A 24,109-nucleotide genomic window follows, 5' to 3' on the forward strand; every position below is an offset into this window, starting at 1 on the left:
TTGAGAGATGGAAGGGTTTGGCGTCTGGCTGCACACTTGGCCTCTCTGTTTGGAAACTTTCAGGAAGATACGGCCAAGAGAGCGTGTGACCCCGATGCTCATAAAACTGAAGAACACATGCAGCCACTCTCTCGCGCCGTCTGTCCCACAAACACTTTCACACTCACTTCCCCCCCTCCCTAATAAACATACACACTCCCAAAAAAATACCTGTATCTCCATATATTAACCCATCTCTGCGCCTGGCTTGGCCATTCACGCACGGGCACGTTGCAGCCGCCATGTATGCCGCGTGTCTCCATCCCCCCTATCCCACCCCTCGAGTGTAATAGGAGATCTGAGGGTTTTCCGTGGGTGAGTAGGTGGGTCAGGCCTTACTTAAACTAATGGCTCCCAGCAGTGTTGAATAGCCAGACACACTGGAGCCGAGGCCTGAGGTTTTGGAATGCCACTGCCGGCTCAATGCCTGCCTTTCATCGGCAAAGCAAAGCAAGCGCATGAGAGAGAGCGAGAGAGAAAAAAAAGACGGAGGGGGGATACGGGACCCATTTGTTATGGGTGATATGGGTGTGCCTGAAAAGCAGGGCACAATGAGGAGGGGGGGATGCAGAGATACAGAAGGGGAGAGGCATGATAGGGCTAGTAGCATGTCAGGAGGGGGTAAGTACCGGTGGTTGTTTTGTGACAGAGCCCCCAATGACCAGCCACTCATTTGCTTTTAATGTCTGTGGGATGAATGAGTCTCAAGGGATTTTAGCCTTAAACGGAGGCCATCTTGGAATTAATGTGCGATATTTTTTACAGCATTGAGCTCTAAAAGCTCCTCAAAAAAAAGACAGTGATCCTTTGTAATGAAACACAATAATTGCCGATACTTCTTTTATATACCTCCCATGCATGTATATATGTGTTTAGAATATAATAATGTAACTTGGAGTGGCTTCATGAGCAAAAACTGCATTGTAGTTCGCTTTTGTTTTGGTTGGGACATTATGCCCAAGCTAAACTTAACACGCATGCTAGGTTGTACATATTCAAAAAAGACAAATGCTACCTATAAATACAATGACACCTACGTTAGCGTCAATGTCGAAAAACTGTGCGTTTATTCTCTGGTTAGCGTACAATATGGTGCGCATCTTATGATGTTATACACCGCGTGATTCCAACTGTGTTTTTAATATGTTTTTTTTTTATCATAAAACATCCTTTCCTGTTAGCATTCTATTAGCTAGCGATACAAAATGGCAACCGGAACAGCAAGCTATCTATGTTACGTCGCCTTTTTATGACATCATCAGCGGTTGACTCTCAGAAATGTTAACACAAAACACGTTTTTAGAATTTTATAATTAGAGTTTTACATGGATAAAGCAATTGTTGTACATATTCAGAAAAGACAAATGATAACTATAAATACAATGGGACCTATGTTAGCGTCAATGTCGAAAACCCGTGCCACAACTTGTTACGTCGCCTTTTTATGACATCATCAGCGGTTGACTCTCAGAAATGTTAACACAAAACACAATTTTAGAATTTTATAATTAGAGTTTTACAAGAATAAAGCAATTGCAAACGCATATAAATTACCAATGTGATTACATATAATGTGTACATACAATGTGATGAATATAAATTACCAATAAATGAATGTTTAAGGTTCCTTTTACCTTCATTGAAGACATGATTGTGGTAGAGATCTTCAGCGATGGTAAAAGTAACCTTTATTTCATTATTTTTACGTAATTATATACATTTTAATTTGTTTTCTTCATGATTGTAAAACAATAAAAACGTGTTTTGTATTAATTTTTTTGACTTTCTGGAACAGACTAATTTGATTTATATTATTTCATAAGGGGAAAGTGGATTTGGTTAGTGTGGGTTCCAGTTGGAGTCAGACCATCGGGAGTGAAGTAATGATATTAACCAAAGTTCCACTCTATGTTCACTTTGAGTTTATCATTGTTGAATAAAAGAATGCAATGCAATACAATGCAAATTTTATCTGTGGATTGTAATAATAGCGGTCAGCCATCCCAATCGTTTCTACAGACGAGCTTGTGCTAGCATTAACGTTTAGCGTGTACATTGATTGGGTTGTTCAGTGTGTCCACAAATACAAGTTCAGTGCTTTTGATTCTAAATCTATTTTCTCAACCATCAACAAAACGGACAATTATCCAATTAAAAAATATTTTTCATTTCTGACAACTGTAAGGAAAACTTCACAAACGCAGCCTAAATTTGTGTTAAAGACATTAAATGTGCATGACCTCTGAAGGCAACATCATGTGGTCATGACTGGTAATGTGTTCCACGGAAGCAATGCTGTCCGTGGCAACTCAATTTAGGATCCGTTTCCCAGCACAACGTCACACAATTGGCAGCAATCGTAATGATCGAATTAGGCGCAAGGCGAACCAGACTCAACTGCTTTGACACATCATTAAACACTGAGATGGGAATTAGACTTCAAAAAGCAATGCTGGCGCATCGTCTATTCAAATACAACAGTAAACATGACGGCCTCATTACATTTCCTAAACAATATCGGCCTGTTTTCAGTGTTGGATCAAAACCTTCTCCGTTTCATCCTGATTTTTATAGCCATTGGGTTTTGTTTTGTTTTTTTTAGAGTTGTCATACCAATGTTGATTGTTCAATGGGTTGTGGTCACTTCACATATTTCAGTGAGGTTGTGCTTTTTCATACCATTAACTTTTACTTGCATATACACGCCTGGGCGGTACATTAGCTCATCTCCAACCTCCCTCCATTGTATTACTAACTTCAGAAGCAGCTGGACTATTACATCACATGCCCACAAAATAGTCATCATAAGTTTCTTGTATTATGTTCTACAGTTAAAGTACCTGTATACACTGTACTGAATTATACACATTTTCACTGCAACCAATCAATCAGATCTAGATCAATTCGCCACGTTTACAGTAATAACTTCAGCGTAAAGACCTGGGTTCGAATCTCCACTTGGGTGTCTCTGTGTGGAGTTTGCATGTTCTCCCCACGCATGCGTGGGTTTTCTCCAGTTTCTTCCCACATTCCAAAAACATGCATTAGGTTAATTGACGAATTATAAATCTTTCATAGATTGGCTCAAGCCAAGTGGTTAGCGTGCAGGCCACACAGCTAGACGACCCCAGTTCGATTCCACCCTTGCCCATATCTGTGTGGAGTTTGCATGTTCTCCCCGTGCATGCGTTGGTTTTCTCCGGGTACTCCCATTTCCTCCCACATTCCAAAAACATGCGAAGTTTAGTGACTCCAAATTGTCCATAGGTATGAATGTGAGTGTGAATGGTTGTTTGTCTATATGTGCCCTGTGATTGGCTGGCGACCAGTCCAGGGTGCACCCCACTTCTTGCCCGAAGACAGCTGGGATAGGCTCCAGCAAAAAAACATGCTAGATTAATTGGCGACTCCAAATTGTCCATAGGTATGAATGTGAGTGTGAATGGTTGTTTATCTATATGTGCCCTGTGATTGGCTAGCGACCAGTCCAGGGTGTACCCCACCTCTAGCCCGAAGACAGCTGGGATAGGCTCCAGCACGCTCGCGACCCTCGTGAGGATAAACGGTAGAAAATGAATGACTGAATGAATGGCTGGAAATCAGTCCAGTTCAACCCTGCTTATCGCCCAAGTCAGCTGGGATAGGCTCCTGCATACCCCAGCGACCCTAATGAGGGTAAGCAGCATAGAAAATGGATGGATGGATGGAATGGGCATAATTTTTAATACCCAACACAATATCTTTAAGAATAGACGAGAAGAGAATTTCTACGCTTTTGCTCGCCGAGCTAAGAAAAGTCATCTACGTCATCAAACATGTTTGTGAGTCCGTTCTTACCAGAACCACTTTGTGGCTTCTCAACTGCTGTTTAACTAAAAGTGCAGGAGGAAGAATAGATTTAAATGAGTGTGTTTATTTCTGAGAAGTGCATTCCTTCCAGTGCCGGCACCGACATGTACAATAAAGTCTGTTTTTTGTTTATGCCACCTATCATTCAGCCATCACTTCATCCTTAACGATTAACTCCTCAAAAATCCTCGTATTTGATGTCTTACTGGTTTTCGACTTTTACAGTAAATGGACCTCCCTCTGTGGACAATTATGGGTTGAAAGTGATGTGGCCGTATGAGATAAAGACACTGTGAAGGATGTAATGGATAAATATGTGCACGATCAGGCAGGGAAATCTATGGCTACATCAGATTAGGCAATATTGGGAGCGTGAATCGGGATAATATGGGGCGTAAAGGGAACGGGTCCAGATGGTAAGAGGGTTAGAAAGTCAAAGGAGGGAAATAATGAAAAGGTTTGATGGGAAAATGGCAACAATGTGATCAATCAAAGAAAATGTACCCTGATAGCCTGAAAGAACGGGAAAAGGAGATGACCGGGAATATTTTATGATCCTCACTTAACTATGCAGTTACGGACAACCAATGCCAGCTTTCTTCCTCTCTGAACCCTAAAAAAGTAGCTTCTAACTTGACTTCTAAGTTTTGTTGCCTCCTTGAGTACCTCATCAAGGTGCTCTGTATTAACTATGAATTACGGTAATCTAATGGAATTAACAAGAATATTTCTTCAATATATTGAAAAAAACAAAATAGGTAATATGTTTATTTAGTTATGTAGACTATGTTTGAGTCACGATAGCCTGCATAACCGCTTCCTGTTTCTATGTCTTATTTTGTAATGACTACCTGTTTAGTTTTGCTCTGTTTCCATCCACTTTTAATTTCCTGCTCCAAAGCACCTGTTCCTGATTTTGTGGTGATTATTTACTTCAGCCTTTGGCGTCAGTCCTGCGTTGAACCATTGTCGTTTGTTTTGTTCTCCGCTTTATTCTGTCCATCCATTTTCTATACCGCTTATCCTCACTAGGGTTGTGGGAATGCTGGAGCCTATGCCAGCTGTCTTCAGCTGTCGCCAGCCAATCACAGGGCACATATAGACAAACAACCATTCACACTCACATTCATACCTATGGACAATTTGGAGTCGGCAACTAACCTAGCATGTTTTTGGAATGTGGGAGGAAACCGGAGTACCCGGAGAAAACCCACGCATGCACGGGGAGAACATGCAAACTCCACACAGAGATGCCCGAGCGGGGAATTGAGTCTGCGCGCTAACCACTCGACCACCGTGCAGCCTTCCTGCTGCTCTATATCAGTCGTAATTATGTATTTTAAAGACTGTTTACCTGCACTTGGTCCTGCTTTCTCTATTCGGGGTTCATGCCCCCATGCCGCAATGCCCAAACATGACATTTTGTTTAATAAATCACGTCATTAAAATAGAATTTACAAAACAAAATAATGCATGATTTAAAAAAACACTTAATATGACAGCAATGAATTAATTGCAAATAATGCTTTAATTTGACACCCCTATGTATTTCATCAATGTATTAACCATATTAGTTTATATGCAGCTCTGTTTATAATATCAACTTATATCAACATCAAAAATAGTTTTGCTTAAATTAACAAAAAAATCCATCATAAGTCTCATAAGTATTTTTATTGTGTATTATTAGGGTATTTACAAAATTTCTCAGCTAAATGTGCCATGAAATATTTTCAGGAATTTGCCAACAATTTTTCACCTATGTCCAATTCTATTCGCGTAAGGCTAACTCTTGCACACTTACAAGTTAATGCTATCCCGCTGCATGTTTTGTGGCAAGCAACTGGCTAAACTAATTCAGTAGCTGCGATATGGATCCAGGTTGGAGGTCAGCACCTTGGTCAGTGAAGCATCCATATTGTGGGTGACCCTGGGGGCAATGTGTGTCATGTGTCTCTGCCCAAAGGACACAGAAGTGACTAGAATTAAGGAAGCGGGATTTCAGCTGGTAACGCCACCCTGCGTTTGGTTAGTATATCGTTCTCATAATATGAAACGCTGAATTAAAAAGACAAAAAAATTGATCCAGACTGTGTGGGAAGCTTGGGAAAACTACAGGAAACAGTGGTTGGAAGAAGGATCAAAAGTGGCACCATCGCAGCTTTTCTTTAGCGTGTAAAGATCTCTGTCATCATTTTGAAAGGATTTGGCTGCGACTTTAACTGTTAAACCCGATTTCTCAGACTGCTCTCGAAGGAAAATCCACTCCTCATATTTTTGTATTGGAAGCAAAAGCAGACACTTTCCACTACAGTATTGTAGTATCGTTCATCTATTTGTGGCCAGCAATCGAAGATGGATGTAACCTTTGACCTTAGCTGCTATGATCATGATGTGGCAGACGTTCAAAATCAGCAGGGTTCTTGCTTTGACACGGCTTAAAGTTTGAAGAAGATAGGTTGAAATTCAACCTGGTAGGGGTCTGACAAGGAACATGGGGCCTACTGATACGGCCTTTGACCTCAGCTTCCTCAAACACTGGTGATCACTCATTGAAGGGGTTGGGGGGGTGAATAGATAAAATGCACCGACACTACCTCTTGTTCTGATATCTTTACTGCTACATGTTGACATCATCTCTATGTGTGGTTATATGTGCGTTTTATACCTAAAATTGTCCTTATTTTGTTTCAATCCATCATGAGTCACTCACTAAAAAACATCAGGTTTGCATTTAGTGCAGCAGCAAGGATGGCTTACTAATATGTTTACTGGCTAGAAATTCGGCAACCCAATCATCAGCACTTTTGCTTTTTTTTTTTTGTGCGTGTGTGTCAGATTGTGATCCACGAACAGAAAGTTCCGCCAAAATGACACGTGTTTTCTCTCTCAGCATCCATTCGAGCTGACGAGGCCCGCGAGAGACTTTTTATGAGACGTTATGTTGCATTCCTCAGCTTCTCAGCTCCACTGTTGATTAAATTACTAACCGCTAATGGAGACGTCAGTGCGTGGGAATAAAAATGGGAATAACATTTTGAAAAAGAGGGAACAGGAGTCGTTTTGAAAAGAGTCTAGTTGTGATAAAAAATATTATAGACATCCGCTTCTAGAGTGGTGCCTCAACACTCTAAACAGAAGCCCCTGTCACACTGCACATAAAAGACGGCTTTTTCACTTTGGGTTTCTTGTTGCTGTTCTGTGTGATAAGCACCGACACTGAATGGACAATGGCAAGAAACACAGGAATTTTCCAGCATCGAATTGGATTCTGTGTCAAAGCCATAACAGAGGCAGGACGACACCTGTGTGGAAACATACATTTTACGTTTTATACATCATACAGATGGCAATGTCTCATTTCACAGGGTTCTGTGTGAAATGCACAGAGGAATAAAGTCAGGATTTATTGTAACTTTTCTGATTTTTAGGGATTTATGTGTGAAAGGAGCAATACAGAAGTACTGCATTGTAGCCATCCATGATCTGGCGTTAGTCCTCCAGTGTCTTTCATACAAATGCCTATTAAATGCAAAATTTACGGACTGGAATTGTCCTGTCCTACCTTTGTTATTACCGGCTGTAATACTACTACAGTATACCTAGTTGTCATTTGTTCTTAACATAGGTGTCTTTTATACAGAACAGCAGTACTGTAAAATGGTGGTCCATACCAGTTGCTATGTATGCATTACATCGTTCGTTCCCTTTTACACAGGCGTCTTCCCACCTTTGTTATGGCGTCTCTGCCATTTCATTGTCATGATAATAACTTCTGACACATTCAAGGCACAATCCAATGATTCAGGAGTGAGAAAGAATGAGTTAAAAGAGAATACACGAGGCTGCTTTTTTGTATGTATACCACTCATGTTGGTAGGGGGTGTCATTGGAAAAAATAAAACAAATGGGACACACATTTACAGTACATAAAGACTGTAAAAGTAGCGTACTTTCGAAGCTAACTCATTCAAGCCAACCAAGAACCATATTTATAAGAAGGAATGTATCAAAATACAAAATGTACACAATAAAATTCATGTTTACAGAAAGATATTTGTTTGTTCAGGTTGTCTTACAAGACGTTTCATCTGAGCAGGCTTTATCAGTTCATGCTCAAAGACTAGAGGCGAGATAGGAAGGCAACCTGATTGGTTCAGTTGTGATTGAAGCAATTTAATAATTTTCTCTAGAAGAACAGAAAAAGTTTTTTTCCTGCCTACATCTACTGTATTTCTATAGTGATGAGTTCCTTAGATCCCAAACCGCCTCCTTTTTCTCTCTCTGCTTGCTCTGCCTTTTTGTGGCGCAAAAAATGCTGTTTACGTTTTCTAAAAGTGGAAAATTGGAGAGGGAGCGTGTGAACTGAAACAGATGCTGCACACTCTTGTTCTGTCTTCATCTCGCGCACACATGTACACACAATGGCAAACAGCTGCTCAAAGCCGTGCGACGCCAGCAAGGCAGAGCGGTGCAACTTGCATGATATACTCCGAATTTCTTGCTATTTTTTACCTGCAGTGCTAAAATAATGATCACATGCAAGATTACTTCTTTATGTTAAGACAAGAAGAAATTATGACAGTTTTTTTCATGCATCAACAGTAGCTTTATGTTGTATACTAGCCTCACATACAAGACCTGCATCGTTTCTGTATCTTTGCCACCTACCCCCCCCCCCCCCCCCCTCATCCTCTCGTAGCCACCTGGCACTGCCTCTGAGCCTGCTGGCTGACCAGATGCACCCTGAATAGAGGCGGCCAGCGAGGAGACAGGAGGGGAGAGAGAGCTTGTTATTATGGCTAATTTATTCAGCCATATCTGTATAGTGTCTGTGTAATACAGTACATACAGTCATGTGAAAAAAATCAGTATACTAGTTTGTGTTGCACCCGCCAAAATGCCTTGGAAGCATACATGTAATACATATATCTTTTCATAATCATCAGAGAAATGCTCAAAGACTTATAGACAAATAGTTGTTAAATCCCACCCATTCCCCAGGAAAGATATTTTCTCAGCCATGCTTTTTCCAATCTTACTCAAATGTTATGGGTGTGTTCCTGTCAGTGCCCTGCAGAAGTGTGGCAAATTTTGTGTTGATTCGGCTAAACATCCTAAAGTTACAGTTGGTGTTTTTCAGATTTTGAGGTGTGTGAGAAATTTCAAACCAGCCACATTTATGGGGTCAAACTCCAAAGTACTTTAGTGGTACTGTACTTTTACACAACTGATTCAACTCATTTGAAGAAGAATAGAATTTGAATTCAATTGGGTGTTCTCCCTGTGTCCATAGGTATGAATGTGAGTGTGAATGGTTGTTTGTCTGTATGTGCCCTGTGATTGGCTGGCGACCAGTCCAGGCTCCGGCACCCCTAGCGACCCTTGTGAGGATAAGTGGTAGAAAATGAATGAATTAATTAAATTCGGTACACCCCACAGGAAATTGAATTTGAGTTACAGGAAGTGGAGTTTTCTTAGGGTTTTTTTTAAATCAAATAAAATGATCTATTTTTTTTTAAAGATGCTTCTTAACTGTCAATCAAAAATGCCATATAATGGCAAACAACAAGCAGGCATTTTAAGACTAGTACAACAATTAAACAATAGAAACACTATTGGCTTAATTTTGTACAGACAGGTTGCTTATCTGTTTGCTGCAGCTTTCTTGACTTAGAAGACACACACTCCCTAGACTGACACAAGCTGAAACCAGTTGGAAGCAGACATATTGCCCCACCACTGATACATGTAGGGGAGCAGTCCCACCCCTATGGGGGGAACCCGAGAATAGAATATAGAGCAGTTACTTCCTACGTCTCTTACAGTGGATGGCCTGAAGCCCTCCACTTGTGCAATCAAAACACGCCCATGCCTTATCAGCTGCAGACACTCAATTACATTGATTAAAAATAAAGTGGGCTCTTCAGAGGCTGCCATTTATCGCCACCTGCATTGTCTTGTTTGTTTGTACAAAGTAGGCACATCAATTAGGTGGCGATTTAAAGGGGACCTATTATGTTTTTTCCACTTTTCTGACTTATAAATGTGTTAAACGATGCCAAAGTTTCAGATAGTGAGGTTTGCGTATTTGGAAGTGAACCCGGCAAGAAGTTTGAGTTGACTCTGAACGCTCGGATTCAATTAGTTTTTTCTAACACTGTCTCCCTGTGACATCACAATAAGCCGGACATCCTTATATAGGCATGCCAGGTGCCGCACTCTTTTGTGGAATATTTCCCCTTGTTAGCGCTCTGTAAGTAAGCGTTTGTGTGAGTAGCATTATAGAGTGTGCATACAGGGAGCGTCTTACCTGCATGCCTGCAAATTAATAATACAATAATAATAATACATTTTATTTGTACAGCGCTTTTCAGAGTACTCAAAGACGCTTTACAGTAGAGAAAAAATAAATAAAAATAGAGTAGAGTAAAAACAGAGTAAACGATGCATTAAAGTACAATATCCAAATATTCACTCAGAGCTAAAACAAGGCTAAAAACGGGGCAGGGCGGGGCACAGCATTCAGGTATAAAAAGTTAGACATTAAAAATGGAAAAAAAAATGAAAAGCTCATGTCTGTCTGGAACACTGGTAGTCCCGCAAAAAATGAGTAATGACCATATTTCCTCTACCGATGTTGTGCCAAGATTATCTGCACTTAGCAAATGCGGCACCCTTAAGTCCGGCTTTTCCAGAGCTCCACCATACCAGTGCTGCCTACATTACCACTCTTTGAGTTCATATGTACATGATAAATCAGGGCTTTTTAAACAGTAGTAATCAACTTCTTACCAACAAATTTAAAAACTGGGTTTCGGCAGTAGTCCAGAAGTACTCTGGAGCACTAGGGAGTATGACCAATCACAGCGGAGTGGGTGTGCCCAGAGGCAGGCTGTGGGTGCAATATATTAAAACAGACCTTTATGAAATCCAAGGAAATCCAGCTGATTCTCCAAGATCTGTAAGATCTACACAGCTTTCTGTGCTGGCAATCATGTGTAGCTACTCTATAGCGGTCCACATCTCAATACAAAGGGCAGAAAATGAGCACAATAGGTCCCCTTTAAGTTTAACTTGAGATAAGAGGCTCCTCAAGTGTCTCCACTACGCCCCATTCTCCCTTTTAATACCGTGATGCTGCATTAAGGAGCTGAGACAATAGGATATCAATGACAAACAAAAAAGGTGGCGGGAGGATGGGGGTGCAGTAATCGGGGTACTCTCCTTCCCCCCTGCCTTACATTCAAACAAGTTTTTGTCACCCTCTGGCTTGGCCTCTTGTTTAGCCTTTACGTGCCAAAGCAATTAGTTATGTTAATTGCAGGCTCCCATCTCATTGAATGCAAGTGAATGGAAGGCAGGGCAGCGCCACTGGATGCTTGGCCGGGAGCCATACTGTGAACCGTGGTGACGTCACTCAAACTGGGGGTCCAATCATAAAGCACAGTAGGGCTTGTGGGAAAATCAGGGCGGGGCTTAAGGCGAGAGGCAAGTTCTGAGACGTCGCACTGCTTCCAGAGTTTGCGAGCGCGCACACGAAAGAGGACGCAGATTGAGAGACTGGAGGCACATTGAGGACATAATAACAATCACATTGGACACAAGGAGAAGAAGAAAAGGAGAGACAACGTGTACACGCCGCAGCTTTAAGTGCGTGCGTGTGTCAATCTAAAGTCGTTATCTCCATCTGGCTGCCATCTGAACTCACGTTTGTGGGAATGCGGACACATGCGTGACATATGAGGGAGAGACATAACGGAGAGGATAAGGAGCGCTAAAGAAGTGCAGCTTGACTTTCTCACAAGACTTTGAGGTGTGGACTCTACTAGAGTGGAGGTAGGGCATAAACAGCTTTGCATATATGTAAGTGTGTGTGTGTCTGTGTGTGTGTATGGTTTAATTCCCTGTGCCCCTGCACTGTGCAGATGGTGCCCCATCCTGTCCTCTTTATCCCTCCATCCTTGTCGTCTGAACTAATGAGGAATTAATGTACAGTGCAAGACACAAACTGCTCAAGGACGCTCGAATTTGCGTGGAACCAAAGGAAGTAAGGGAAATAGAAATATATTCGTTCCAGGGTCATCATAAAACCGTCTTTCATTTTTTAAGGTATCATTTTAGCATCATTAACTGTAATGCCAGTGTCAGAATAATAGCTAAATAAAATAAAATGGACACGTTGAATATAGGGAATGATGGGAATTATTAAAAAAACATTCTTGCTTTTAACAACTATACAAAAAAGCTAAAAACAACTTAAAAAATGTAAAATTCATTGGATATTGAGATATATATTTTTAACATTTCCAATGTGTTTTTACACTTATGGTTAACAGCTTTACAATAGAACTAAATAAAACTAAAATAAAATAAAACTACTCACCCTTTGATGATGAGACGGCACGTTCAGTTATAGGGAAGTACAAAAGGGAGTATTGTTTCTTTTAACATTCTTAACTTGGTTTTATACTTGCATGGTTGTTAGTAATACTATAATTAAGAATAATAGAAGTAAATAAAACAAAATATGAAAAAAATGCTTCCTCTTATGGCGATGGACATGAATAACAAACATAAGTTGAAATGGATTTTGCGTTTTATGTTTTTTAAAAAATAGAAAATAACATGCTGCAACTTCATTTGTGTTTCGTATGTTGCAATGTCATTTTTTGTTTCATTTTTCACTCTCTTTTCCAACGCTGGGAAACTTCTGCAGTGACATCATACAACACATGCAAGTCCAAGGATATAAGCAGCACTTTAATTAATCCTTGCTCACTGTACTGAAGTCCTGCATGCTTGAAGGGGATGCATCATATTGCGTTTAGTGTGACATTCGAGGCAATTTTGTAGAAAATCTTTGTAAAATTCCCAAATGTATGACGTTTAGGTCGAAGGAATTTCGAGAGTCTGCTTTTTCCCTTTTTAAACTTTACAGCTTGCACACTGGCGTCATTTAAAAAAAATCAAATTGCAGCTTTGTTTTGCATCTTTGACCACTTTCCCTTTCTTTCCAAAGTGACCATCAAACACCCAAGAAAAGCACTTCAACTGTCACTTCCTCCAATAGCACATCACTTTTATTTTCCCACATGGGGAGGACAGCAGAAGAAAGTAGTGAAGGGAAAAAAAAAAGACATGTGCATCTGTTGTACAGACATATGGACACGAGGCGGGCACGGAATCTGCTTTTGTGTGTCTCTCATGCTGTTACACAACAACACGCTCAAGAAGAGCGTGCAAATATTGTATGATGTATGATTTGTGCATCTTTAAAAAAGGATTTGAGGTTGTATTTTTGCACACCGATTGGAGGTGGTGTGTGTAAGCAGAGCGGGTAGAGAGAGAAAACACAACCGACACCTGGCTAGTGTCACACTGGGTCTGTTCATCAGGGAGATAGGAGCGACGAACTGTCGGCTGAACCAGAGACCTCCGTCTGGTCTGCTGGCCAACATCACGCACCTGACAGCACCATTCTCTGATGCGGCGTGGAACATGGGCTCAAGGAGGGAGGGCTACATCACACTATATACAATATGACATGTTAAAATAATAATTGGAGGTCAGTCAACTGTAAACCCTCCCATTCCATTACAGTATATTCTCTGAATGTTCTGAACTCTTGTTTCATGGACCAGCATGGTGCATTATCATAAAAAAGAGCAAACCACCATGAACTTATTCATGCCATTATCTAAATTATTGATCTAGTAGGCATTAAACCCCGATTCCCGACCCCATCCTTGTTTCCTCGCTAACACAGACACATACATACGTACATATGTACATACATACATACATACATACATATGCAGCATGTAGCAGCAGCAGCTGCTTTCAAAGCTGGATGCAGGAAGTTCTCTATTAGTTCCAGTGGCAAGGACTGTGATATCTGACCCCGGGGGTAGGTGGGCTGTAGTGGGGGTCTTTGGGGTACGCTTGCTTGTGTTGTGCATGGCGTGAAAACACACTTCTGAAAAATGGCTTCATCATATTTTCTGAGTGAGCATCCAATAAGGCTGCATCACAAAAAAGAGGAGTCAAATAATAAGGGTAATATTACTTTTCAAAATGTATTTGATTTCTTTTAAAAACATAATCAAGTGGCTGTGTCATATTTTTCCACCGCTTGATGACCCAGGAATTTGTTCACTGTGTTGTTACAAGCTTTTTTTGGGTCAATCATGACATCCACACATAAACTTCCCAGTCTGGCTTAAAGCCTTAGTTTCATATCTGGACATGTCTGCTGATTGCTTTTTATATCAGCCTTTTATCAAGAGTAGTTCCAGACCCTTCAAAAGACTGCTAACAATCAACCATAATAAAGACACTTCTATAATTAGCTCTGCTCTGGTCCAGAAAAAGGGATTTCTTCATCAGTCTTATTTAAACTTTTAACCCTTTTCTGTTGCATCTGAGGCAAATGATGCATGTGGGGTTGTATGTTCATCAAAAAGCAGTTTAATCTGGCAGAAACTGTCTGGAAAAAAGCCGGCATTTTCTAATACAGTATTCCATGGAAGGTGACTGGGTGACTGGAATAGTCCAGGTTCTTTTACATAGAGATCCCACAGTCTGAACAGAAGTTTCAGCAATTGTGTATCCCCCTTTGCATTTAACCCAGCGAAGACGGCATATTTGTCAGCTATAGCCGCTTATAGACAGAGATGCTGTAAACAGTATATCCGAGATTTATTCCCTTTTTGTCTTTTCACCATGAACAGACATTCCAAGTCTACTGTTTACACGGCATTGCGGCTGTCCCGCCTCTGTTGTACATCTGATACTACATTGGTAGCTGGCAAATTCTGTTTTTGTGCTTTTAAGGGGAAAAAAATCCCAAGGGCTAATGTGCACTTTCACACAGCAACATGGGATTCTGTGATAAGACTTAAGCTTCTTGTGTGACATGTAAAGCACTTGTAGGACAGCAATAGTGTTTTCAACAAAGGTTGGGAGTATTGACTTTGACCAGGATTATGGCATCAGCACACAGGCACTGTCCTGCCTCTGTTACTGTAAATACTATAAACAGTGTTGGAATATTACCAGGATGACCTTTTCACCTATGTTATGTATCTGTGCCTTTTATACAGAACAGTGACACAGAGACAAGCAGAATAAATGTTGTCTTTTACGGGCTGTGTAAGGCTTTTGGTGGAAGTCGGTCACTTCACACTTGATTTATGGTACTGATAAAACCGCAGCTCTTTTAGAAACCATGCTAATCTTCTGTGAGGGCGTCATTGTTCATGCAACCACCTCTCATTTATGCAATATTTAAAGCACACCCACTTAGCCTCAAAGGATGCCAGCCATAATCATCTTGATTGGATTAGTGTGATATACACACCTGTACAGTCACTAATCCATATACGTATCTTGCAAGGGTATAACTTGTTAGGCAATGTGTGTAGCAAGTCATCATGTCTCAAAATCACCTTGTTTGCCTTTCAAGAATGAGTGAACTAAAAAGAAAGAAATATACTGTATTCTCAAACAGAATGTGCAGCAAAATGCATAGATAACACACTCCCACGCTCATCCTCCGGAGCACAGCTGGCCTCTTTGTTTTACTTATCTGTCTTTCCCAGTGGCATACAGCTGGGCTCAGCTCGCCCACCCGTCTATTTGTTCGAGTCCACGGGCTACGTTAACCGAAAGCTTAGCTTTTAATTCTCAGTGTCTTCCAAGCAGGAAGTCCTGTGTTGTTGGAGGTCGTGTGATTGTGTGAGCTTGGAAGCTGTTGCACTCCACTTGGGTCAGAAAAGTTTGGGTAAACATTTTCCAGAATGACCCGTGCTCATGATAGCCACATCTGCTTGGACCTGATACTAGAACTGTGTAGTCCCCTTGACACCTGGTTTGAAGTAGGTCAGTCCTAATCTGTGCAAAGTTTTCTCCTGTTTAGTGCTTGTGTTCCCCTTTATGGACTCCTGTAAATGACCTATATGTGTGTGCTTGGACTTGGACTTCAAAAAGTATGTTGCTTTGCTTTGGCTTAATTGGATTGGTTTTAAAACACACTGCAGTCTTCAGATTCCAAATACAGCTCTTTGAATCAGTTTCATTTTTCCATCTTGGGAATCTTAATAGAGGCTTGGAAATGGTAATTTAAAGGCAGGATTCAAGATTGATTGGTTTGGGCGACCCCTGAAGGGAAAAGCCGAAAGTGAAAGAAGAAGAATTTATAGGCAGGATAACCAGTTTTGAAGAAGTGAGAAGGGTTGTAACCAGATAGGCAGTTAATCCATTAACCTCAGACTGTGTAATGACTGACAGCTTTGAATTGTCCCTGTTATGGTACTTGTTGCCACTTCACAGGTGTTTGGGAATCGTGGTAGATGGGGGAAACAGACTTCGAAAGAGCTCAACTGAAAATTGGAAGTCTAGTGATTATTCAGTTTTGAACACTTGAACACTCATCCTAAGCCATTGATGATGTGCTGACTATCGCAAATGTCCCAAAATAGAGGGTTAAAGGTCAATGTTAAGAATGTTAAGAATGTTAAGAAATAGCAAAAAATGACTCAAAAAGGTGAGCTTATTTTATGATTTATTTTATGTATTATATTATTTATTATTATATATATTATTATGTGTTATTTATTTATTATTATATAATTATTTATTATTATTTATTTTATTTACTTATTTTTTCCACCTTTTTAAAAACCATTCCTGTAGTTGATTTGACTTCATCAATTTAGAACCAATGGAATTTCTTTCATCATCAAATCACCTAGTAGACAAGAATCGTTGGACCTTCAAAAACTGTAAATAAATTTAAGACTGGTGTTCATTAACTGGAACTTGGCTCTGGACATTCTAGTTGTCCAGTTTGATATGCAATGTCTGTTTTAAAATTGTACAAGGTACTACTTCTCAACTTTTTGGCTGAAGTTCCCACCATTACTCCTCAATGACAACCGGTGACCCAAATTGTGGACATTTTTCAACAGAAACTTGAGAAATATCTTATATTTAAAGCTAGCATGCTGCAACAGTGACAAAGTCACCCATAAACACGATGGACAAAAACCCCGCAATCTACTATAAACGCCTCCGCGACCCACCAGTTGACAATCTCTGATCTATACGATACCCATGTTCCCAGTGTTTACATTGGATTCCACTAACATAAACGCTGATGTTAGCACCAGAACTGTACCACTTGGTGAAAACGTGCCTAATCCGGTTTCCACCAGCTCTGAACTTGTCATCACTGTGCAAACTGCTTCCAGAACGACATCAGCGCGCCTCTTTTACTCATTCTTTTTCTTTTTTTTTATGGAGAGCGTCTGTCTCCCTCTGATGCCACTAAGTACAATTCCATCCCCTCAGTTCCTTCTTTTCTTTCCACAATACGCAGCACGCTGCATTACAGCTGTGTTTTTCTAATCATCCCACTGAGTGAGGAGGTTACGCGAGGGCTTCTCGCGCCAGGAACACATCTGTGCTTTGTCACATGGAAGTCGCATCAGCTTTTCCTCATTGTCCTTCTTCAGCTCAATTTGTCTTTATCCTCCCACTACTCTTCATCCTGCGGTAAACTTTCCTCACCTTAAACTATCGCTTTCCATCAGCTGTACCGCATTGCCGTCCGTCCTTTCCCCCTCCCCAGCCCGAGCAAAGAAAGCCATGTTGACGTTGGGGGTAGGCCAAATATGTAGTCGATGGCGCAGGAAGGTGGTTGCTCGAGCCAAGAAAAACAGCCTGGCGTGGAGTCTGACAGCCATGCTTGTCTTTCTGATGAAACCAAATGAAAACAGTATTTTCTAGCCTTGTTCCTCCCTCCTCCACCACCAGCTACCCCACCCCTCCATGTCCTCCATCTGCCTCTCCCAGCTCGCCACCCTCTCTGCCTCCTCTCATTCCTAAAACTTCCAAGTCTAAATCGGTGCTTCTTTAGCAACCCATACACAAGGTCAGCCTTTGTAGATATGATGACAACTTTCTGACCTACAGCCCCCAGCTAATATTTTACAAGTAAAACTTCATGACTTAACTGCTCATGCTGTGTGTTCAGATCTGAACACATTTCAAACATTGTCGTACAAGTAAAGAAGAAACTTTCACATTGCTGCTAACAAAGCAACATGCTTCCTCAGTGCCCAAAAATCTTACTATGGCGCCCCATGATTTCAGCGTTAATGGAATTGCAGACATAATCGTGGAATTGTAGAATAAAAATGGGATTTTACGTAATGTAAAAGAGCTTCTGATGTGAAGTAACGTTTCTATGAGGAAGTATTTCCTTGGCGGACCGCTCAGTTGTGAGTCTTGTCACAAACCATCTCTCCTGAACTGAAATGTCACAACAGAGACCTCAAACACCGGCAAAAGTTGGCTTACGGCGCGTGAATGGAAGCCGAAGGGGTTAGCTTAGTTTAGCAGAGCATGCTAGTACAGCTGTGTGTGTGCGACTCGGGCTGCATGAGTGAGTTTTACCGCTTGTTAATGCAAACAAGCATTTCATGATGCAAGAGCGATATTGCTGCATTTCTGTGATGTGCTGTCCAACAGCACCAACCAGAGCATGTCATTTGTATAATTGGCCATGCGCTTGTGTATGTCATTTTTATGGATGCAGGAGTTGACTTTGAGAAGGATACGTGCTTTCATGTTGGCGTCTCCAAAGGTTTCCAAAAAGACCAGAAAAAAAATGCTAGATTTGTCGCTAGTTGCTTTTTTGGAAAGCAGAATCCAGATGGTTCTGAATACTTGCTAAATACATGCATGCAACACTGATCCCTCGTGCTACATCTTCTTATTCTCTGTCAGACCAGATGCGGGTGATGTGTGCTAGGAATAAATTACCGTTGCAGTCTACTGTATGAAATTGGAAAGACAAGCTACATTAATTTTCTATACTATAATGTCATACTCATTACTGACGCGGGCGTATGCTGAAGCTGACTTTGGGTCACCCTGTTCTGGTTGTCATCCAATACATTCACAGACAGTCCCATTATAATGTGTTTATGAGGAAGGGCAAACTGGTGGTGTGAAATCTATTAGTGGCAGTCTACCACAAATAAATGAATATACTGGAAACACTGGTATAGCACCTTCAATGGTTTCCGTGTAAAAGGCAAAAGGGGGACTGATGCCTGGATCTTATGTTATGGCTCGGAACAAGAAATTTCCAACATCTCAAAAATGTTTTCCATATGACCATTCTGGACAAAATTGGAAAGCAGGCTAATTTGCAGCTGAAAAGTTCCATAGTTTTTGTTGGTAGACATTGAATGGTGTGTTTGGGTTGCAAAGAGGTGTAAAGCCTGCAGTGAAGTAATGAGTTGCGGGCCCCCAGGAGGCCAATCATCTAAATTAATTTGCTTGAAAGAAGCAAAGGGGACACGTGTCTCCTTTTTAGAAATGTGACACCAAACACACCCAAAAGCCTTTTTAAACAGCGTGGTCAGCGAACCTGTTGAGTAGTGGCGGAGGTTACGACGTCAACCCGACACCCAGAAGAGAGACCACGCGCTGCTGAGTGGAAGTGCTTGTTGTGTTGGCAACACGTGTGTGTGTGGAGGTCAAGAGGGAGCGCACGACAGAGGAACAGATGTGCTCTGTATTGTGGTGGTGTGTGCGGATGGACGGGGACCAGGTGCAGCCTTTGTCTGCTTGGCATTTAAGTCCGCTCGCTCGCATTCAGTCGTCCTTGTGCCTCACAAACAATCCCCCCACCCCCCACCACCACCCCACCCCGCCTCCCCCGTCCATGTGCTCACAATCGCTCAGTAAGGGGGAGGGTGTGGGGAGCGCTTTGGCTTGTTGGAGCCTCCTCTCACAGGTGACTGTTGGAGGTCCCAGCTGGCCTCAGCTTTTGGCCCATTACATTCAAATTGTGCAGTGGGACAGTGATGATTGACAGGTTCATTCCTCTTGCTCCAGTTTAGCTCTGAGCCTCAACATTTAACGCAGTAGGGTTTACTGTTTTATTGATCTAGCTGTCTCTCCATCTAGCTCACATGTGCCAAACTTAAGGGCTTGATCTGGCCTGCCGCATCATTTTATGTGGCCCTCGAAAGCTTGGGAAAAACGTACCTCAAAAATTTTTGACAGGAAAAAATGCACTGTAAGCAAACTCAAAATTAGAATAAAATAAAATACAAATAATCACATGCATGGGCAATTGTAGAATATACATTCATAGTCATACAATTATATTGACATATATACCTCTATATCCATAACTGATGTGGTGCTCAATGAAAATGAGTTTGATACCCCTATATCTGGTTTTAGCATATGAGTGTTTATTATTAAATTTATTATTTATTAATTATTAATTACTTAAAACAGTAATAGCATGCAGAAACCTTTTATCATTTGCATTTCATAACATATATCATATACATGAGTATAAAATAACATATAAAAAATTAAAAAAATAAATACAACTGAAAAATAAACAAAATGAAGTAATACAAAAACAAATAAAATAGAAAATCAACTAAATGAATACAAAATAACATAGAACATAATGGATTTCAAAACTTATTTGCGTATCCTCACAAGGGTCGCAGGCATGCTGGAGCCTATCCCAGCTGTTAAAAAATGTTTGTCTTCAAAATCCATATCTCCAGTTTTTTTTCAATTATAGAATGCATGAGCATAACATTTTAAAGAAGTTTGGGCCATCAAATTGATCAGTAAACACTGCTTTCAGATAATATATGCAGATATGCAAATAAAGGTTTATTAGAAATGCTAGGAAGGTTCTATTTTAATGCATTAGTAAGTTAAAACTGTGCTGAGTTTAAAATGGAGGTGTCAAACTACATTTTATTATTATTTTTATTATTTTATTCACAAATACAGTAGTGCTCATTTAACTTTTAGGGATAAGGTGAGAAGTGTTGTCATTCGGGAGAAACTTGTGATAGAATTGGCTTGGGCATCTGGTCAGGATGCCTCCTGAGATGCTAGTTTCTCAACTTGCCTATGCTGCAGGAGGAGCTGGACGGATTAAGGACGGAGAGAAGTCTGAGCTTCTCTGCCTTAGGTTGCTGCCCCTGCAAGCCAACCTCAAATAAGCGGAAGAAGATGGATGGATGGAAGGCATTATGTACAAAAAAATGCATTTAACACTGTCTGGACATAACATCTATTTCTGTGTCGTACTAAGTTGCAGGATTGTAGTGCTGTAGCTGATAAATGAGTCGGGCCTGTGTTACGTCTCTTCTCACTTCATCTGCAAGACAGTGGAGGGTGATAGCAACTAACACACTTGAAGACTCACAGCTGTCAACCTTTCAACTTTAGACTTAAACCATGCACTTTTTATTTACACATCATATGGTGTGTCATTCATTTGATATGAGCCAGAGTCTTCACTTTCTTCAAATGTTTTCTGGGTTTTTGCTAAAATGGAGCGTTGTCGGTGTCATCATCAACATCAGCTGTTGGCAATTGGATGTTTTAATGCAATCGAGCGTCACCTGAAGCTGAACAAACAAGGCGCACCTGGCTAGCAACAAGGGGTGCAAATGCATGTTCCCTGTAGGTTTCCGTGGTAACAGTCATTGCACAGAGGAAATACATAGAAGTAACTTGATATAAGACAACAGGAAGACAGGCAGTGTCTCTTGTACTGTAAATATTTTTTTTAAAAAAAGGACCGCAGCCTTGTGTGCCTCGCCAGCTATTCACCCGAGTCAACATTGCGGTGTGTTTTTGAGATTAATGGCTTCCCTTGACAGCCACATCCAACTGTCAGGTGCTCGCAGGCCAGATGAAGTCATGCGGCGATGCACGCTTGTGTAATTGACAAGCAGAGGCAATACACAACACACCTGAGGCCCATTCACTCCAGTGCAAAGTAACAACGCAGCATCTTGAAGAAGTGCATGAGCACAGCTGTCTTACTTCTTCACATTTGGGGATGCCAGAACCTGAGCTCATGTGTGTGTAAATGTGGTAACTGTGTTGACATTAAGGCCATATGCTCCATTGATTGTGTTATTGAGATGTCAGTCTAATTTCCTGGCCATGCGGGTAGAGTCGTGTGTGTTTGTGTGTGTGTGTGTGCTGCAAGCTTTATCCCGCTGTGCGTTGGCACCGTATATATGTGTGTCGGGTATGATGGTCCAAATAATGTCAGCAGGGGTCCCTCCTTCCTGCACCCCATGTTGGGGAACAGGTGGAGCGATGGCAGCCTGCCACAGTGTCAGTAGCAGAAGAAGGTTCATCCCTCTTCAGTCAAAGATGCAGCTCACACGACAGATGGGCTACACGGGGTAGAATATGGATACCAAACGCTTGTGTGCATTTGTATAGAAGCATAAATACATATAAATATAATATATATATAATATAAATTATAGTAGTATTGTATTAACATCCATCTATTTTCATTGGGATCGCGGGTATGCTGGAGGCTATCCCAGCTGATTTTGGGTGAGAGGGGGGAGAGTACACCCTGCTGGACTGGCCACCAGCCAATCACAGGGCACATATAGACAAACAACCATCCACATCCACATTTAATTGGAGTGACCAATTAACCTAGCATGTGTTTGGAATGTGGGAGGAAACCGGAGTACCCGGAGAAAACCCATGCATGCACGGGGAGAACATGCAAACTCCACACAGAGATGGCCGAGGGCAGAACCGAACCCTGGTCTTCTAGCTGTGAGGTCTGCACGCTAACCACTCGACCGCCGTGCAGCCTAACTAAATTCTTATGAAATGTTATTTAGAAAAAATTAAATAATAGAAAAGCAAATTTGTTTTTTTATAATGATAAATGTGGAATTATTTTTTGCATTATACCATATCATACCATTTTGAAATGATATCAGAATGAAACCAATATTTTTTTTTAATTTTGTCTACTTTTCAGTCATTGGCCAGGTGGCTCGCAGTGTGTTTTTATTGGACTTAACCTATCATGAGCAAAGTATTGTGTTATCATTAGCTTCTCATCCTTAATACAAATGCCCTCATGAGATCTTAAATCTTGTTTTTTGTTCCGAGTGTGATCCAACCATTGTTATTTGTCTCCCATTCACATCTTAAAGCTTCCATCTCGGGCTCTTTATATACTTGGGAACCTGTTGCATGAGGCCGTGCAGAGTTCATCGCTGTGAAAGAGACATAAAAGGCGCCATTGAAGGCGAGGCCGCACGGAAAACCATGAAAACACATTTAAAAGGGTTTCTCCCGGCCAACCTTTGACCCTGGAGGCTGTGCATATCTATTAATCGTCCTTTTTCTTCAAGCACTTAGAAAAGTCTGATCCACTCCAAATGGAGATGGTGGTGAGGGTGTAGAGGGGTGGGCCGCCTTCATAAGGCTGCAGGAAACAAAGGGGTCTCCTTATCCAGCACCCCCCGCCACCCCCACCCCCACCCCACACTACCCCGTCATTGCCATGCCCCCTGATCTGGTGGTCTCATTCAGCAGCAACAGCATATTGAAAAGTTGCGTTTAACATTCACAAGCTTTGACGATCTTGTTAGTAAAGCGTGAAATAGCCCCGGCCCCTTTCTCTCTTTTCTTTCTTGCAAACAACCCCCCCCACCCCACCCCACTCACACACACTCCCACTCCACCACTTCTCCTCCCACCCCGCTCCATCTCATCAATGAAGGGGCATTCTTCTAGTGCACAATAGCATTCTTTAACATTTCTTCTATGAGTGATCTGAATAGTTGGGAAACTTTAGACATCTGGCCCTTTAAACGGTGTTTGGGGGGGGGAGGTAAATGTTCGACTGTATAATGTGAATATGTTGTCTTTTCAAACACGTTTTATAACTATTGCACAAACCACTAAAAGCAATTCTTGACCTTCCCTTCTTTTGCAGACAGTATAGAGAAGAAGAGCCCTGCCATGCCCGGTTCTCCTGTGGATGCTAAGACTCATTCCAGATCAGCTCCCAGCAGCAGCATCTCCGCCATGCCTCCCCTGCCCTCCATCAACCCCAGTGGCCCACGCCTGGCCTCCTTCTCCACCACAGCATGTATGTGACATCTTTACAGCATATTACTTTGTCAAACTATTGGGTTTGCATGACGGGAACCAAAGTTGTGGACACCTGGAGACTCTTTCAGAGCCTTCTATCAACTGTTTTTAAAAAAGCTTTGGAGACTAACATGGAAGCACATATCGCTCTTCTTAATGAGCATCTCGAAGCATGCACAGGCAGTTTGTTATATCAAAAATAAAAACACCCAAAAAAATGTCATTAGTAGTT

At 41.4% G+C, this 24,109-nt stretch overlaps 1 protein-coding gene across 4 annotated transcripts in view; it reads left to right on the top strand.

Annotated features, from left to right (window-relative positions):
• Positions 1-24,109, top strand: part of cbfa2t2 (CBFA2/RUNX1 partner transcriptional co-repressor 2) — a 39,201-nt gene that overhangs the window by 4,172 nt on the left and 10,920 nt on the right. For 2 of the 4 annotated variants that reach the window (XM_058055115.1, XM_058055112.1), the window contains exon 2: positions 23,720-23,875. In XM_058055115.1, coding sequence (XP_057911098.1) covers positions 23,746-23,875 — 130 coding nt within the window. In that variant the 5' untranslated portion in view covers positions 23,720-23,745. Of the gene's footprint in view, positions 1-11,423; positions 11,728-21,181; positions 21,814-23,719; positions 23,876-24,109 lie in introns of those variants that run through there. The other 2 variants (XM_058055114.1, XM_058055113.1) reach the window with 2 other exon arrangements.

The sequence above is a fragment of the Doryrhamphus excisus genome, chromosome 18 (assembly GCF_030265055.1).
Source record: "Doryrhamphus excisus isolate RoL2022-K1 chromosome 18, RoL_Dexc_1.0, whole genome shotgun sequence".
NCBI lineage: Eukaryota > Metazoa > Chordata > Actinopteri > Syngnathiformes > Syngnathidae > Doryrhamphus > Doryrhamphus excisus.